At 25.3% G+C, this 20,171-nt stretch overlaps 4 protein-coding genes across 5 annotated transcripts in view; 2 read left to right on the forward strand and 2 right to left on the reverse strand.

The window, feature by feature from the left end:
* The window catches only part of LOC126903082 (dopamine receptor 1-like), a 131,715-nt gene extending 123,083 nt beyond the window's left edge, over positions 1–8,632 (reverse strand). Inside the window, exon 1 of the mRNA XM_050681046.1 lies at positions 8,328–8,632. Within this exon, the coding sequence (XP_050537003.1) occupies positions 8,328–8,351 (24 nt within the window). The 5' untranslated portion in view covers positions 8,352–8,632. The remainder of the gene's footprint in view (positions 1–8,327) is intronic.
* Positions 8,633–14,407: 5,775 nt separating this feature from the next.
* On the forward strand, positions 14,408–16,523 carry LOC126903084 (adrenodoxin-like protein 2, mitochondrial). 2 transcript variants are annotated; one of them, XM_050681050.1, is made up of 5 exons: positions 14,408–14,604; positions 14,690–14,802; positions 14,957–15,089; positions 15,156–15,239; positions 16,388–16,523. In XM_050681050.1, the coding sequence occupies exons 1-5, from the start codon at positions 14,513–14,515 to the stop codon at positions 16,392–16,394; spliced, it is 429 nt and encodes a 142-aa protein (XP_050537007.1). In that variant the 5' UTR covers positions 14,408–14,512; the 3' UTR covers positions 16,395–16,523. The 2 variants fall into 2 exon arrangements, with proteins under 2 accessions (XP_050537007.1, XP_050537006.1); XM_050681049.1 differs by lacking the exon at positions 16,388–16,523 and having other exon boundaries at positions 15,156–15,249.
* LOC126903085 (dolichol-phosphate mannosyltransferase subunit 3) lies at positions 16,351–17,869 on the reverse strand. Its single transcript, XM_050681051.1, has 3 exons — positions 17,514–17,869; positions 17,380–17,457; positions 16,351–16,542 (listed from the first exon to the last, which is right to left on the reverse strand). The coding sequence occupies exons 1-3, from the start codon at positions 17,661–17,663 to the stop codon at positions 16,489–16,491; spliced, it is 282 nt and encodes a 93-aa protein (XP_050537008.1). The 5' UTR covers positions 17,664–17,869; the 3' UTR covers positions 16,351–16,488.
* Positions 17,870–18,055: 186 nt separating this feature from the next.
* On the forward strand, positions 18,056–19,249 carry LOC126903083 (RNA pseudouridylate synthase domain-containing protein 1-like). Its single transcript, XM_050681048.1, has 4 exons — positions 18,056–18,238; positions 18,306–18,552; positions 18,640–18,916; positions 19,087–19,249. Exons 1-4 carry the CDS (start codon positions 18,080–18,082, stop codon positions 19,220–19,222), a joined length of 819 nt encoding a protein of 272 aa, XP_050537005.1. The 5' UTR covers positions 18,056–18,079; the 3' UTR covers positions 19,223–19,249.
* The last annotated feature ends 922 nt before the right edge of the window (positions 19,250–20,171 follow it).

Raw genomic sequence — 20,171 nt, forward strand, 5'->3', positions numbered from 1 at the left:
ATAAAAATTCAAGTGGTTAGAATGTCCATATTTTTTAATACTATTTTAATATATGTTGTAGTTGACTTCTCGTATAAAACTTATACAAATCCATTAATTTTATTTTATTAATAAATAAATAATTTAGGTAAACTATTTTAGATTTTTGTAATAGAGTGACTATATTTTGCTCAAATGCATTGGTACAATACATTCCATAAAAACTTGTGATGCTTGAATACTTCATTATTTGTAACTATCAGCACTTCAATAATTGATCTGTTTTAAAATTAAAATATCAAGCCCATTCTAGCAGATAATTAAAAGCTTGGTACTAATAGTATTTTATTAAAATTGAATTATTCACTTTATTTAACTATCATGTAAAATATACAATATTGTATCATTTTTTATAAATTATATAAAACAATCTTTGGGTGTGTTAATTTTACATAATTGGCTAATTTTCTTATTAAGTATGCTAAACAACAAAATCAGAATACTTACCAATCCATAGTATAACAATTATTACTGCAAATATTTAAAAATGTAAAATTAAAAAAATATGTTTATTTTAATTTGAAATCCAACAATCAAATGAGTATTTTCAGTACACTAATAGGATACATTTTTATAAGTTTTTGTCATCGTGAAGTTATGCAAACAGAAAAGTTATAGATATTTAGGTTAAATATTTTTATAGTTCTGCATTGTAAAAATCATCATTAATACTATTACAAACATGTAACATAACAGTATAGTATTAAATACTATAAACCTTGAAATTGAATAAATATATTATATAAAATATAACTAATTAACTATTGTTAGGTAATAATACAGCGGTGTCTTTGACATGTGAAATAAATGGATATTCCTTTAGCAATTCCTCACAGTTTTGTTGTTCTAATCGCACTCTAAACTTCATCACGTAAAATTTGTGATTACCAATGTCGAATTTCTTACGTGTTCATTTGTGAACTGAAACTCAAATTTGTGTTACTTTGTTTATAAATTATTAATACTGTTATTGAAGTTATTCTAAGAATAAAAAAAAATTATCTGGTAAGATTTTAAATCAATAAGAATTAATACTTATATTATTTTATGACCCTCAAATCACAACCCAAATTAAAGTATCTCTCCTCTTTTATCCAACTCACCTTCTTTTTATTCTATTTTGAATGGTTTCCAAAATACATCTTTACCGTATATTTATTTTCATCATGGGGAAATTCTATTACNATGCCCCCCCCCCCCCGTGAGGACATCCATGACTTTTAGATTATTATACACTAGAATACATGTTATCCTCATTAAATGTAATATGCAACAAACTCTCTTATTATCTGAGGTCACCTATTAAGACAATCTCAATGTAAGCTCTGACAATAAACAGTATACGGTTTAAATATAATATTTTTTATTATATCGACAATTTAAACGTATATTAAAAAAACTTATTTGTTTGATATTAAAATAATTGTAATTATTTTAAAATATTATATTATATATAATTTTTTTTATTTCAGAAACATCATCTGACTTGTAAAAAAATCCTGGTAACCTACAACTTTTATCAAAATAAAATGATTATGTAGAACTTGTGACATTTTTCAGCTTTAGTAATATAACTATTGAAATAAATGACTTCCTCGTGTCAACAGAAATGTCACTCGATAAGTTAATCAGTTTAAATTGTCATATTTATGGTTCATGACATATTTACAATATTACCTACAGACAATGAATTTACCTTCAAATCGTACAGTTTATTATGTATGTGAATATTTAAACCATAAAAATACATTTTGTTGTTGAATAGCATACAGTTATAGGAAATAACTTATTTCCAATAACAGTTATGGAATGACTATTACACTTAATTAACATCTTTGATGATACATAGTTTAAAATATAATCTACAGGTTGTTTTATAGACGTTTGTTTCGTATGTAACATTCAAAACTAATACCTCAATAATATTAACCAAGTTTACAATTTTATTTTAAGATAAGAATTAAAGTTCAAATGAAGATTCGTAATCAATAAAGTACTTAGTGTCAAAAAGTTTCGAGCTACCACACTTTAGCTAATGACTCGTTCATTTTTTAGTTAACACATTAAAATTAATCGTTATACAAGGTGCTTTTCGCATTTATAGAGTTTAACTTATAGAACGATATTCAGATATTTACATTTTTTTTAACGTAATAAGTTTTAAGTAGGTTATTGTATAAATGAACTAATTTATAATCGTATAAATTTTTAGTACTTTAATTACGCACACAAACAATAAAAATTATAACATAAAAAAACCAAGTTACATTGTAAAATTTACATACTTTAATCATTTAAACTTATACCTTTAACCTATTATAAAATCCGATTTTGACTTTATAGATTACTTTCAAGTCATATTTGTTTCCACTTTGAAGCCTTCGGGTGTAATATAAAATTCGATTTCTCATCAGTACCTAATACATAATAAAGGACTATATTGTGAGGTACACTCTTTAAACATAAATCGTCTAGAGTATTTTTCAATATTAACAATATACAAATTTTTTTAGCGAATATAGTAGGTTTTTTTTCATAATAACCTTCATTATAAATATTATGGCTTCAGAATATAGCGATACAAGAATAAAAAATAATAACCACTCCCCCTTGTTGTCTTTTCTATCGATAGTGCTTTCTAAACATTGTAATCTGAGAATTTTATTAGACCGTCAATTTAAATTCCTCGAATCTAAAATACATACATCCATATTAATGCTGCAACGTTGTTGTTAAACAACTTTTTTTCACCAATTTCTTTCTAAGTGTAATTTTGTATGAAAAACTACTCGGTAACATAACAAACATTAGCAAGTGGAAACTTAATACGATAAAAAAAAAACTATAAAGAAACATATATTACATTTTGAAATGAGTACTTCAAGTAGGAAAAGAAATGATTAAATTTAAATTGGCAGTGTTCGGCATACATTTCAGATTTTTATCACCACGGCTATTACAAAAGTTTACTAAAAAGTACTCATAAGATATAACCGTCAAATAAACTGACTACTCGTGACAAGTTGAGCAAATATTTTAATATCTGTAAACGTCGTCTTTTTCATTGTTTTCCTTTTGTAAAAGTTTAACTTCTGTTATAAAAGATCCAATAAGATTATTTAAAATTAGAACACTTTATTTCGTACTGGTAAGAATTTACAACTTTATATAATCTGGTTATAAATTATTATATTCACAGTTACTAAAATGAAATCATTCGGTATAATTCTACTAAAAACTGATAATACCAAAACTAAAACTCATATTTAGTTTTTAAAATTATAAATCTTCCGGTAAAAGTGTATAATATGGATTGAACAAAAAATTGGATATATATTATTTTATGGAATGATAAATTATCAGTGAAAGTTTGTAGTTCTATACGAACTTATGTTTGCAAGTGTTACAGTTTTACTTTATACTACAGCCACATACCATATTAATATTTTTTTCTATAAGAAATAAAATCGTCTTATATCGACGTTATAGTTGGCGCTTTAAAATTTTTTTTAGGTCAACAAAAATGTCAAGAATATTAATAATCTTTATAGTCTTGTAGTACATAATATGTCTCGACAAAAATCAAATAGCTCGCACATGATGAATACGCCAAATGCATATTATAACTAATAGATTTATTTCATTAAATAAGTGTAAAACAATTGTTGAAAACTAAATCGGCCACAATAATTTCTGTGTAAAATTTTTTTTCCGCTAACACTGACGTTATTTGGATAGATGGAAAATCAATCATTAGATCAATTAACACTGTAAAGTGTTTATTTACAAATCCATAGCTAATAAGCAACGGATATGTATTTTATATAATGTGAAAAATAAAATAATACTGTTAAACTCATTGTATTTTACACGGCTTAATAAATAGGCAAAATACCTACATTCTTGTAATGATACACAAGAGATTACATACACAAAACAGTTGATAAAATATTAATAGTCAGTCGACTGTAATGTTTATTATTGTGTAAGCTGCAATGTGGCTGTACGAGCTAAATGGGCAATGCTATTAATATTGTTTTTTATTTAAAGCAAAAAAAGGATATATAAAATTTTTTTTTCTGTTCATACAAAACCATATAAACATCTGCTCCCGTTGAAAGAACACTTTTTAATTGATGATACTTAAAAAAATTAATTAATATACAGAATATAATCATAATTTTAATTTAGTAGACCCACTAAGGATGAAAACATTTATTTCTGTTTTCAAAAAATAAAAAATACTTCGTATTTATTCAAACAAATGTTATATTTGTTACTTAAATTATTTTTTATTATAAGCTAAGTGAAATATTAAAAATAAATATAAAAGTACTATTTAACATAATATTGGAGCTCGTAGATTGATTGCTTTTAGATAAATTAAAATAAATATTAATTAATTTAAGTAATTAAAAATAAATAAATTGATTCTACAATTATTAAAGCTTGAAAAATTTGCGTGGGAACTATATTCAATTTCGTGAATTTTGAACAAGGATCTGTCGGGAAATTTCTCTAGCACATTTATCTCTCTCCCCTTTCCAAAAAATTTTATTCATTAAACGGGGATACAAATATTTTTATGAGGACTGAAGCAGTCCCTGTGCAAACTACGCTAATGCCTGTTATATTGAAAATGATCTTAAAATGTTAAAAAATGTTCATTTGTTCTAATATAGTAATTTATTTGATTAATCTCTATTAAAATGACACATCCAAAATAAATCTAGTAACTATCTGTAATTGGATTAAATCTAATAATTAAATTCATAGCTAATTTAATTCAAAATGATACATTTGTTTTCAAATTATTATATTTCAAATATAAAAGTTCTATCATAAATTCATCATTACATAATATATATACTTAACGACTGCTATATTTATGAGCGCAAGAAGAAATTGCTTGTGCCCTTAAGTGTGAACAGCAATGTAGAAATAATTGTGAATTATAAGTTACCCAACGGAATAATTTTATGAATACATAGTACATATCAAAAAATGTTTACACGTGTTGTCACGGGCTCTCAAAAGTTTACTTATGAAAAAAAACTTCAAAAATCTATATTATTGTTTTTGTACAGTTCAAAAAACGAGTTTGGTTCGTTAGGAATTATGCGAAGATATTTTACAATTACAAGCTGTACGGCACTCGCTTACAACGTTTAAACTTTATTAGTATGTATTTTAAATTATTATTACCTCAGAGTTATTTTATTATAGTTTTTTTTATTTAAATGCGATAAAAAAATTGCATGGAAATTCATTTTGTCACAAACGAATTAATCGCGGCATTAAGTAGCGCTTAATAGTGTAAATAAATTTAATAGTTATTTTTTAAAAGCAAGTCTATTATGTGTATTTATAAATTTTGTTAAGTTAACCCGCACGCATCATCAGGCAATACTAATTTTTAATAAATGACTTGAAAAGTTAGTAATGGGTTTCTTTCAGTGATATAGTTTTTTTGGTAGAGGAGATTAGGAGGTTAATTCCCCTAAAATGAAAAATATTTCAACGTTACTATATAAGCCTACGACAAAGTTGCACAAATTTGGGACCCTTCAAAGTGGCCTAAACAACATTTATAAATTCAAATAATTCAAAACCCTCGTTATAAGAAACAATTTTTCTCAACTTTTATAAAATCATTTTATTTTATTAAATTATTTTTTATAAATATCTGTAATTAAAAATAAACAGTACTATTTCCAAGAAAATTATATAATTATGTTTTTTCGTTTAAAATAATATTATGTACTTAAAAAATTGAATTACAAAATAATTTTTAAAACAATAACATCTAAAAGTCAGTAATAATGTTTTGAAAAATGAAAAATTCAAAAGCTATGTTTTTTTACTTTGAATTCATAGTTGAAATTAGCTTTTGTAGTTCTTATAGGGTTCTTATTTATATAAATTTAGCGCATTTGTGATGTTGGGAATGGCGCAACCAGTAGAGGATTTTTCTGAATTAAATTTAATTTTGTTACATAAAAAAATATAGTTATTAATACCGAAACGTATATTTCCTAAATCTAACATGATAATCAACGGTCAAATTATTATCTACAATATGGAATTCCAATTCATTTTTAGTTATTTGGAATATTATTATTTTTTTTTACCCAGCGATTCAACTATAAACATAGATAACGTTTTATTTATCTTTTATCAATCAAGTATTTTTTATAGAAAAAAAAATATATTTATTATCTTCTACGTTTCTTGAAAATTTCAAGGAGCATAGAAAACATGGAAAAATCTCTTATTTAGGCGTGTACCTATGAACTTTTTTAGGACTACATCATTTAGTTATTGAATTACGCTCTTATAATATGCGCTCATTAGTTTACACTTTAAAACTTGCTATCAATTGAATTTGCTCTTATGACGCAAATCGAACACCAATTATGTGCATTATTAGATTTGTAAATACGTGACTTTTAATATATAGAAATTTTAGTTTTTTATCTGGAGAGCCAAATTTTCTTCCCGAGCAAAAAAGAAAAAGGCATAATAAAACTATGAACAATTTTCTTTAGCTCTTCCCCGAACGTCACTGTTATTATACAGTCTGTTCTGTTTCAAAAGAATTGGCATATATTTAATTGAATATATTTTGTTATTAAATTAGTCAAAGAAAAGAAAATAGTTCCGAAATTAATGAAACAAAAAAGAATACAATTCAAAAATTCGAAAACATTAACAACATCTCAACGATAACATAATGTAATGTTTTTTATAAATTCATGAATGATAGCAAATTGTTCTATGAGTTATATTTGACTTAGTTTCGACTACATGTTCTCATCAAGTTATTCGTTTTGATAATTTTGTTAATAATTAGTCGATAATCAACATCGATCACAATATTTTAAATATGATTTATAAAAGTTTTCTTGGATAATTTTATTACAATACGTACTATAAGGGAGGGCATTGTCTCCCCCTAAGAGCCGCCAATGTTGTAATAGACATATTGTTATTACTGAATGTTCGCACGGCTGAATATTATTCTTGTACAGTATTATAAATATATTTATTCATATTTTATTTAATTAATTAATTAATATATTTATTTATTACTTTTATGGCGTACTTGACTTTGTTTATTTTAAATTACAACCTGTGAGCATTCTCAATATTATTTTTCAAACAGCTTGCACTTAATCTTTTGAGTAGAATTTTTACGAAAAACATTAAAATGTCTTAATCAAAGAACGTTAAAAAATATCAAAAAACGTTGAAGAATCGTGTAGCAGTTAGTGTAATTTACTCACAATATTTCATGTATTTTGTTCTTTATAGAGTTTGTGCAAAAAGTGGAGTTCAATTTAGCTAAATATAAACATAAACTTGAGCTTCCAAACTTCTTCTTTTAAGTACATACAGGAAAAAACGTCATAATTTAAAGTTTGGCGCTCTCCCAATTACATAAGATTTGTATTAACAATCATGTATTTATCAAGTACAATTAATATTGTTAAATATGTTTCCGAAAATGATCTTGAAAACTGTAAACGCTAAGAATAAACATCTATACTTTTTAAACACGAGTGGTGCATAACAGGGAACGTATATTACATATGCAAAACTAAAGGGAAAAAAATGCGACGAGTAAAAAATAAAAAATTCAAACTCTTTGAAATATCTGATAATCAAGAAGTAAGTATAAATGGAATGTCAATATAAAATATGTATAAATATTTGCCGTTCAGTACATGATAACATAATTTTTAAACGGCAAGTTTAAATCGCCAACACCACGAATATATTTGCATATTACACTATTCCAGGCTTTTCGACTGAAAACATAATTAAATTTACATTTAGTGGTTTGGGTATAAACAACAGCTATTAGCATGATGATTTTAGCAAAATTAATGTGTTCTCTTTTAAATAAGTGGAGAGATGGAAATGAATCGAAGTAATCACCGAGAGAGTTATTAAAATTATACACAGTAACATTGACAGCTCTAGTAATTTGAACTCGTTACAAATGTTTTCTAATAACGCGAGTAAATACGATTTAAATTCTTTCGGTTATTCAATGTTATTTTAAAAAATAATTTTGGAGTTTTCTAACGAACTTGTAATACCTAAATAAAAAAACCTTTTCATGTTTTCAAAGATATAATGTGTTTTGTGAATTACAAAAATAATATGGCGACAACATTGTGTTTCGAATGTTTGCGAATATTTTTAACACTGTTGCGCGTCAACCGTGAAACTCGGCGATTAAAAAAACTGATCAAATGAATAGCTGAAAATTGAACTTTTACCTGTAAAATAACGTAGACGTCCATTTAGTCGGACGGAGTTTAAGACGTTCTGGACGATTGTCGTGACATTAGGTCATTAGCACCTCATTACTCGACGAGGACGGATCAACTCGACAAGGAAAATATAATAGAAAACAATGTTGGACGACTGCTGCTTCCGGTTTAGCGCATCAGATTAATCCGGGACGGGACAACAAAAGCGCCACAACAACGCGCAGTACAGATCGACAACGTGATCTTAGCACTCTCTCCTTCGAGCGCACACCTTGTACGCGGCCGAAACTTTGTGCTTAACTGTCGCCCGTGGTGACGACCTCCGCGGTGGTCCGTTGCGGCAGACCGGTAGACAATCTGGCGGCGTTTCGGCACACATATCCAGACAAGCACGCGCGACCTACCGATTTCGCAGCGGCAAGAGCAACGTGCACCTGTCCATGGAGTCCTGTGCCATCGGGATAAAACGTGCCCCCGTCCGAGCTTTTTTGTATCTATCAAACCGTTCGAAACGGTTTTAGACGTCAAGTACAACGGTACTCGACGACCTCTGACAAAACGGTGCACACACACTACAGTTACGAGCAGACATAAAATATGTGGCACAGTAATAAACTACCCGGACGTCCTTAAGCTGCACCGAATTGAAGCTTTTAGCCACAGTGTAAACTTCCGGGCACGGCCACTGTGACATTGGTGTTTTTCGCCGTCTGGCAATAATTCATTTCGATAGCATCATCACTGTCGAGTTGGCCCACTACCGTCTTCCTGCTAAAACAAAATCTCTAAAACCCTGAAAATAATACCCAAACTTTATCGCCATTTCACCACAAGCTGTACCGCATTTTATGTCCGTTCGCCTAATATGACTGCACTACAGCCCAGACAAATATTAATGTAATGGAGTTTAGAGGAAAATATTCTGTTATACTTTCGAGTTCGTGTCATAAAACATTGAAAATCATACTTATGAAACTATAAGTTATAATAACAAACTTGTTGTTATAGACTCGAGTCTCCGTAAAAATGATATGTCCTATGAAAAAATAACACTCCGTAAATAATCTACTAGTGTTGAACGGTAAAAGTAAAAAATAACGTAATCATTTATTTTTACTGTGACACGTACAATCATTTTTAACGAAGAAAATGCTGTTTCTCAACAATTTTTCACCGAAAATCAAATAAATATATAAAAATACATTTACACAGGATGCAGTTACACTTTTATTAGCTACAACTGTGACTAATAAAAATTGAAATTATAATTGTTAAACACAAAAAGCTGCAAAACATACTAAAATATCACGTATACGTTATTTTTTGTGCCTTTTTGAGTTAGATATTTTTTAGTTTTAGATGAAAATTTCAAATATACAATTAATTTTAATAAATACATAATTTTTTTTTTTATTCTATTATTACATTTTTTGTTCGATTATATAATGTAATATGTATTTATTATACAGAAATCTTAAAAGATGTTTTGGTAAAACTCCATTATTTTTACTTTTTTTTACACATGCGCAATTTACGGGTTTGAGGGTGCACCTAGTACAGTTTAATGTAATGGAACCTTAAATATAATTTTCATCCCTTCGCTCACAAATAATCATTAATCTAAAAAAATTACTTTTACAAACCATTAAAATTACAATTATAAATATACAGGTGTCCAACTAAATCTTGACATCTTTATTAAATTTTATCTAGCAAATATTTTGCAATACTTTTTTTTGATAATTTCTACAATTTTGGACCACGTTAAATACATATCTTTTATTATTTGTGTTAACAGAGACTAGAACCGAACTAAAAAACACGGTTTTAAAACCAGAACATTTAAAGAATAAACAAACCAAAATCGCTACCAAAACACAAATCCACTGAATTTGGGTATTTATACAATACATTGTACAGCGTGATTTTTTTTTATCATAACTCACTCAATCACTCACATAATAAATATATTTTAAACATTTTTAATTTTACTATGATGTGTTTTTTTATTTTGGTTATCATTAGTTATAATTTATTCTTGAATTATTAACCATGTAATACTTTTTAAGTTCATATCTTATGCCTTAAAAGAGTTTTAACTTTGTTTATTTCAATGGGAACACATATTTTGAATTTAATGAAATGTTTGAGTTTTTAATGTAATAGTAGATGTCATTTGAATTTTTAATATAACTTAATTGGTTTATTAGATATAATCATTTAAAGTTTCAAATTTTTAAGTTAATATACATATATAGTACACAAAGTATACAAGTAGCTAATTGATTTTTTATGATATTGCTTGTCATAGTCACGGATTGTTTATCATCAATTATGACTATCAATAGATAAACTTTTTATATTATCAGTTAGTGTATTTAAAAACTCACAACAATGTGCCTTACTACCATTGATAATTACAATGCTGTGTACCTGCGAATATTGATGTCATAAAAAACCAATTATCAAATATCTAAATATAAATGATGTATTCATCGAAGTTCTAAGTATGTCTTATTAATTGGCAATAATTTATATTATTTCTAAGTTAGATCTTATATGAATAGTTATTTTATGGCTGTTATCGATGACAAACGTGAAAAACGTCATTGACGAATAAAATTTATTGGGTGAAGAACATAGATAAATTTGCCGCTCATCCCAACATCTATAAAATGCTTGTTTGAGTATAGGATGTACATAGATATATATATATATATATATTGTCTAGATTAATATACGAGAACCCCAAACAAGGAGAGTTTGCCTGCACTAAACGGAAGAGTGAGATAACAAATGTAACTTGTATACTAACGAAATAACTTAAAGAGTATAAAAGTTAATATCACAAAATTATACTATTAATGTAACAAATTTAATAAAAAATTATAATATATAGAGTGAACCATTCATAACTGACAACTCTTATAACATTTAATACAATAATCATTTTGTTAATTTTTTTTTTTTTTAATAACTATTATATTTTTACACTTAAAGCTTCGATGCGAAACTGAGAAGATATTAATTTTACTATTCTTAGCTATGATGTATTTTTTTTTTATTTATTTATTTTTTTTTTATCTATTACCACTCGTTCTCAGCTTTTGCTGGACCGATTTTGATGAAGAATACGTCGAAATATCACAAATTGTATCTAATCGAAGACATCACCCAAAAAAAAATCCATAAAAGCTTTAACTTATTAATAAATATTTTATACTTAAAAATACCAGGGAATTCATTATCTAAATACATTTTACCTTAGTTTTTAGAAAAAATTCTAAATTATTTCTTAGATTCTTTATTTAAATTTAGATTTAGTAAAATTATTATCAATGGAAAATTAATAATTTTGCTCTTGAAATTTTGATAATACCAAGATTAGCGTAAAAAAGCTTTTCCATTATTATTATGAAGCAAATTGGTGGTAACATTTTAAATTTTTATTCTTTAAATTTCACGGTCGACTTATTATTTATTGTTCGTTGGATAATTTTCGGTGAACATTTACGCTTCAATTGTCGCATATCAAAATAAGAAATAAATTATCACTAAAGAAAATGTGAGTATATAAGCTAATCTAACCAAAACTTTATAAAACACCATTCTAGGCTGCTTAATATATTTTTTAAGACCTATATAATGTTTTTAAATAAATATTTTGGTACCTTAAATTTGATAACATGTTAAATTGAAACTAATTATTTTGTAAATTAACACAAATTTTAAACAACATTTACTATACCAAATGGTATTTAGCTATGACTCATGCATTATCGTTAAAAACATAATACATATTATATTTTTTTCTTTTCACAAATGAATAATATCCTACGCTCTATGATTATTAAACAAAACTTTGATACTATCTGCATTTCTTCTTCTATAAATTGTGCCAACTATTGTTTTTTGAATCAAAACATATACAGTAAAGTTACGAAGATATAAAAAATCGAAAAAATTTTTCAATTATAATTTTGTTGAATTTAAAAAATTAAAATATTAAGTTTTTTTTAGACTGTTCATGTATACAAAAAAGCTTACTTATTTTTAAAAAACGTCATCTTTAACGGATCGTAAATTGATAAGTGTTATCGGTTCATAACATAAGATGTACCAACTTATCGTATTTCTTATTATACAGGGTGTTCAGTTTGTAACAAATTCATTGTTTGTAACAATGAGAACAATAGAAACCCGTTTCCTGACTTACTGAACACTCTGTATAATTAAGCTAATGGAGGGCACGTATTATACCTATTTGTACAAAAAACTAGTTGTACTATTGTATTACAACAGTTTAATGATAAATATATCGAAATTCTGGTAGTGTAATGAATGCCATTTAAACATATGAACGGCAGAACCGGTTGGTGTAACCGTCTTAGAGTGTTGTCGCCCAGAGTAGACCACTCCCCTATTAAAAACCCAGCACAGGGGGGTCGCAGCACAGTGGTGACGTGGCATAGTTGGATCAAGTATAATGATATCTGACAGTGATTAAAAATCACTATAAAAAAAAACGCTTCGATGCAAATCTTTAGATAGTGTTTAATTTTAAAAAATTGGTGGATTATTCCAAAATCTTCATTNGTGTTTAATTTTAAAAAATTGGTGGATTATTCCAAAAGCTTCATAAACTGCTAGTTCCTTATTAATATCCTGATTAAGATAAAGTATGTCGAATGAAAAAGGGATTATTAAAAAATAGTATTTCCCATAAAAAAATTATATTAATCAATACACTTTTCAATAAGTTATAGCATTATAAAGTTAAAAATGTAAAAAATAAAATTGAGAATTTTCACACAATAATAGCATTTGGTAGCCATTTTCATCGTGAAGACAAAATAAAGTCCGAAATTTTTTTTTTTCATGTTAAAGTATATTATATTATCTTTAATTTAAGATATATATATAAGTGTCAGACCTTCCGGAACACTTTTAAAACTTAAGCTGAAAAAGTTAATTTTTTGTGAAAAAGTTGTCATTTTAAATTCCCCACTGTGGGCAGGAAAAAAGTCAGATTTATAAAAAAAATATACCAAATGATAGGTAATGACATCATTCATCTATAAAATAAAGAATTATATTGATATGTTTATTTTTAAAAAAGTTACGGCAGTTTTTAGTAAAAAAAATTAAAAAAATTTCGAAAATTAGCCATTTTTAAATTTGTAATTTTTTTCAATTTTTGAGGGTAATGTCTTCGACTAGATACGATTTGTGATCTTTTGACGTATCATTGAAAGAAATCGGTTCGGTGAGAGCTGAGAAAAAGTGGTAACAGACACAAAAAAAAACACATCTTAGTAAAACCAATACCTTCTCAGCTTCGCATCGAAGCTAAAACCTTTGAAATACAAACCAAAAATTTGAAAATGTAAACATCAATTTTACTTACGGATTTAAAATAACTCGTTTTACTGAATCGATTCTGTAATATTACCAAGTAAATCATAAGTTGGTTTGTTAATTAGTTTTTAGTTGGTTATTTTGGTGACTGTGAGAGTTTTTCTTAAGTGTTTAATAGTTAAAAGTTTCTAGAGTATTTAATATTTATTCATTATTAAAACAAGTTGATATATTCTTAACATAATTTAAAATACCTCTTTGTTTATTATGATATAATATACCTACGCTTATATTTAATTGCTAGCTATTTAAGTAGGACTCCAACTTTTCACATCACTAACTTCCATTAGTAAATGTTTGAGGAATTTATTTATTTAAATGTTATCATTTTTTTTAATGGGAGGGGGAGTTGACCTTCCCTAATATCTTCCCCGAAATTAAATCTCAAAATCGTCTCCGGAGACAATATCAATGGAAAAATTCAGACCACTTTTAAATAAGCCATAATGTTTTCCATTAAAAACAACTCCGGATAGTCATATTCTTTCATTTGTGCAATCATTTAATATATAATTATATGTATATAAATTTTTTTTTTATAATTTGTGGTATAATTCGGTATATTGGCCTATAGTCAATTTGAATGTTGGTGAAATAAAAGTAACAACGATAACTAATGCGGTATCTTCTAAATCATAGAAAACGTCTTATCAACGTTATCAAAAATAACTATCACTTAACAAATTTTTCAATGACAAAACCGCAAGGTGCAGCGACTTTTATTTCTTTTAGAAACTAGGTTTTTTAAATTCTATTCATTCTACTTTTAAAATATGTCATTTAAACTGATAAAAACATTAACTAAAAATTATTTTGTGACTAAACATATTGTTAGGTACATGAGTTCTTCAGAGTGTAAAAATACGTAATTACTTTTTTTACTTAGATGTTTTATAATAGCATTTGTAAACTGTGATTTTTTAAAAATTAAATGCACTATTTACTTTCAGAATAAAGGTGACCTTTTGTAAAGCTAATGGTGACAGAATAACGGCTGAGGGTAAAAAGGGAGATTCTCTACTAGATGTGATTGTAAACAACAATTTAGACTTTGATGGATATGGTAATATAAAATTTTTAATTAGTTATCATTTCAATCGGTGTAAACTCTATTTTTTTTATGAAAATAGAAAAATGTTCACTATTATCTCAGTACAATTTTTACAATTTCACCATTATAATAATGTATCAATTATATTCATTTAATAATTTTACAGGAGCATGTGAAGGAACATTAACATGTTCTACTTGCCATGTTATATTAAAACAAAGTGATTATGATGCATTACCTGAAAAACCATCAGATGAAGAATTAGACATGTTAGATTTAGCCTTCAATTTAACTGATACGTAATAAAATCAATCTAATAATTTAACAATTAAATAATTAATTGAACAAAGTTTAATTTATTTCAGATCTAGATTAGGTTGTCAAATCATATTAGAAGATAAATTAGATGGCTTAGAAGTTAGTGTACCAGCTACTGTTAATGATGCTAGGTATAATTAATATTAATTTTTCAAGTTTGTATTTTTATATGTATTATTAATATGATGTATTAGATATTATTTTTAAGTATTTTAATTAGACATTTTAAATTAGTAATAATTTTTAACTATTATTACTGACATGACTGAAAATAACTCAATAAGTATTTCATATACTATGAAATAACTATTTATTTTTATGTTATTAATTATTTTTTTATAATTATTAACTGTTTTTATACTTTTAAACTGACAATTTATAAAGTAATAATTTGTTATTACTAAATATTTTATTATCTAATTCCTAGTGTTTAAAAATTTGTTTTAGACTAATTAGAGTTAAAGATATTTTAAGTTTAAAAATTTTAGGTATTTAACCTTATTTGATAAAGGATAGACATTGCCAAATTAATATTTTTAATTGCAGTATTTTTATATATTACTTGAATATTTTAATTTTTTTTTTCTTAATGATTAATTTAGTAATACATTTTACAAAATAAATAATTTTTGTTAAATTAAATGTATCTAAACCTATATACACATATTTTTCTTGTATTTGAAAATATTTTTTATCTTTATATGGTTAAATCATACCTAGTTATATATTTAATGTAAAGAAATTAATTTATTGAAATTAGAGGAAACAAAATAAATACATAAATTTTGATACATACATGATTGTGTATTTTAATAGTGAGGAGTGATAATGCTTTTATATTATAATAATATTATGGGATAATAAGTCATACTATAATATGATTATGAGACCGATAAGACAATCATTTTATTATATAGGAAAATTTTCATAGATTTTATATCAACCTTTTTAATTGACATATATATATATATATATATATATATATATATCAAAATTTATTATTTTTATGTATATATAATAAAAATATGATTATTTATCTAAAATAGATCTATTTTTGCTCATATATTGAATATGTAAACCTTAAATAGTTGATTTATTGTTATTACTATGTATTTAAGTTACTTAATTTAATTAACCTATTTTTATTATAAATATCATATTGTATAAAAAATGTATCATTGATAGCCAACTGGATTTTTGTTTGTTACTCACTATATATTTCTAATAATAATAATTCTAGAATTATTAACTTGTTAAAAAAATACTTGTTTTATTTCAGAGATTAAACATTTTCTACTTTAAGATATGTTACAAAACATTTATTACAAATATGGAATGATGTTGTTCTATTGTTACAAGTAAATATAAATTTAATAGATATTAATCAAACTTGAATCCTTTTTGTTGAAGAGCTGATTTTGCTTCTTTTATTTCCTGAAAAAATAAATAAAATTAAAAGCATCTCAGTTTATTTTTGACTATGGTGAGTTATATCTGTATATTCATGAAAATAAAATGCAAACTTGAATTTATTTAGTAATTTGCCTGTAAAACTATTTTTAAGTAAAAGTAAAGATAATTTTTTTTATTATAGTTTACATCATATAATAACTAATAACAGATGCATAATAAGAGGTTTTTAACTTTTCCCTAATTTAATAACATCAACAATACTCTTATATAGAACGTTTATTTAGATAGTTTTACATTTGTAAATAACATTCTTCTTTAGACTTCTTTACCATTAGTTTTTCATAAAGTATTTATGACAGTATTTATTGGTACAGAAAAATAAATAAATTAAACAATTTTTTTCAATTCAATTATTATTTGTATGTGTAAAATTTTCCAAAAAAATTACTATAACATAAATGCCATTAGATCTTTTAGCAAGAATAATAGTTTGGTTAATTTTTCTTTGTTAAAATCTCAATTAAAGTTTTATTCTTGACCCTTAAAAGTTAAGACACAATCTTACGAAGTGTCGCATAATGAAAATTTAATAACACCAACTGTTTATAATTGTCTTCATATAAACTTTTGTTGCATACCTATATGGGTATACAACATTTTAAAAGGTTAAGAAATTATTAATACAAGAAATAAACTTCAGTTTTCACGTCTCTTGACCATTTTAAAGTAGTCTAGTATGTATTACCATATTTCTTTGTAAAAAGATAACCATTAAGCTACTGAATTATCAAATTTTATATTTTTCTAGGTAAATTACATAATTAACTAATAAATCTATGATTGAAATACATATCTTACCGCTTGTAAATCCATCGCAGCAGATTTGCAATCATTAAATATAGCAACTCTATATAATATAATTATCAAAGAACTAACCTAAAAATAAAAAATTAATAAAAAAAATTGCATTTTGTAATAAAACGGTTACTTACACCAAATATCCCTAAAAAAACAATTGGTAAAAACTGAATAACTAAGTAATAGTCGTTAACTAATTTTAAGTTAAAACTATTAAAGAGCAGACTTAACCACAATATAGATAATATGTTTAAGCCAACAAGCCATTCTGTTAATTTATTCATGTTATAAATATATATTTATAATTCGCTTGCGATCATTTAAATTGAGTTAAACAATTAGATTATTATTTTTTTCGTTATTCAATCCATTAATAAAAGACTTATTATTATACATTATTCTACGTTTTTCATATCTGTTTCTATGATGATGATAAGGTAATTGATAAGTAAATACCGATTCCACGTTTTTAGAAGATATGTCGTATTTCTATTATCTTCTAATAGTCACGACTGGATCAGTCTTTTTAATTAGTAGATTAAATATGTATTTATATTTATATATTTTTTTTTTTATTTTGTGATATATAAATGTATTATTTCGATGAATAATATATTAATTACCCATTTAACATAAAAGGTTCTATAATAGAATATCACGTTATACTACGTTAGTAAATAATTGTATTAATTTGTCTATTATGATACTGAGAAGTATTTTTTGGTGTGTAGAATTATTTTTGAATAAAATTGGCTTTTTGAGTTCTAGTCATATTGAAATTGAAGTTCTTTATGAATCTAGTGACTATTTAATTGTAAACAAACCTGAAGATGTATACGTGAATAATCATTTTAAAGAAGTTAGCATTCACTTAAATATAGTTTGATTGAAGTATTTTTTCAATTGTTACAAATTTTGTATTTCAGAAACCATCTCTAGATTTATTATTAAGTGCTAAGTATCCACACTTGGTCAATAATAACCTAGAACATAGTTTTTACTTTGTACACCGTCTAGATTTTGTAACCAGTGGCGTTATATGTATTGCATTAAATAAAAAGGCATGTGCTGCTGCATCAAACAGATTTCAAAAAAGAACTTCTAAAAAGTTTTATTTAGCTCTTCTTAGGGGTCACGTTTCTGTAAATAATTTAGAATTAACTAAAAGTATTGGTTAGCCATCATTAATTTTTACTTTAATTATTATATATGTCATTTATCTAATTTTTAATAAAATATAATAATGATAAATTATTTTAGGCTACTGTTCCAAAGAAATTTCTGGAAATCATAAAATGTGTACAGCTGAAAATTTAACGTGTATAAAACCACGCTTTGCACATACAAAATTAGTAGTAATAGAAAGAGGTATTTTTATGTCATATCCAGCTACTAAAGTTATTTTACAGTTAGTAACTGGGCGTCGCCATCAAATTCGTGTTCATTGTTCAGAAATTGGTCATACAATTGTTGGAGACTTTACGTACAGCAACCGAAAAGACATTACTCCTCATAGAACATTTCTACACTCATATATTTAAGTATTTTTTTTAATTTAATTTTTATTAACTAGCCAAAGCTTTCAGATTAGATATGAATTAAATTTTCTAACTAACTTCATTAAAAAGAAATGTATTTAATTTCTCTACATTTTTAGCTTCAATTATCAGCTTAAAAGATATTGATTGTATTATATGCTTTGTTTAGGTTGAACTTGCATATTGACAATTTAAAAGTGCAAACAGATGATCCTTTTACAGAAGAAAAGTTAAATGGCTTATGGAAACCAATAGAATTTATTACAAAACTTAATGACTTTAATACTATTGAGTATTTTAGCTAACCATAAGAGATGTACACATTAATACAATTAGCTTAAATACATTGTGCATAAAATAATACTGTTCCTATACACATTAATTCCTTTTTTTTTTACAGTAAATTAGATGTAAGGTTAAATGAATTGATTACTTTTATAAGCTTATTTTAATTGATTATTAAATTATATATGATACTAGGAATGAGTCAAATACAAATTTTAAATAATAAAATGCTAAATTTAAGCAATGAAAATGTTACTTAGTGTTATATATTATTTATATATATATATATATTTTATTATTATTATTATCTTAGGGAAAACATTTTGGATATGTTTCTCTTAAAAAATGTACCATCAATCATACCAGATCTCTTTTATAACTGAGTAGCAAATATTAAAAAAATATTTTTTTTTATTGCTAAACAATAATATGGTTTTAAAATAAAATTTGATACTTAAATATAGACATAAACCAAAATAATAAATAAAAGTCTTCTTCGTGAAAAACTATCAACAACTATTTGATAATATAAATAATACTTCTACAAAATATTTGATGTATTGCAAATATTCTATAATTTTGTAAAACTTTAAAAAATAAATATATTAGAACTCTGAGTTAGCACTATCAACATAATTTAATTTAAAAAAAATGTATTTTATAACCCAATTAGCTAAAAAAGGATAGAGAAATCAAATACATACAAAGATTATAAAACATATATTTTTTTATCTATTATCATAAGGATTTGCCAACTATAGATAATATCTAGTATTATCTGTATCTAAGTCATATAAATCAGTTTAGCTTAGAATCAGAAGTAAAATACTTAGGTATTATCTTAGATAGTAAGCTAAAATGAAAATCATAATGTTAAGTCAAAAAAGCAATGACCACACTGTGGACTTGCAGCAGAGCTCTAGAAAAAACATGGGGTTTAAACCAAGAGTTATGTATTGGCTGTACACT

The sequence above is a fragment of the Daktulosphaira vitifoliae genome, unplaced genomic scaffold, assembly GCF_025091365.1.
Source record: "Daktulosphaira vitifoliae isolate Bord-2020 unplaced genomic scaffold, ASM2509136v1 Scaffold_3, whole genome shotgun sequence".
NCBI classification, from domain to species: domain Eukaryota; kingdom Metazoa; phylum Arthropoda; class Insecta; order Hemiptera; family Phylloxeridae; genus Daktulosphaira; species Daktulosphaira vitifoliae.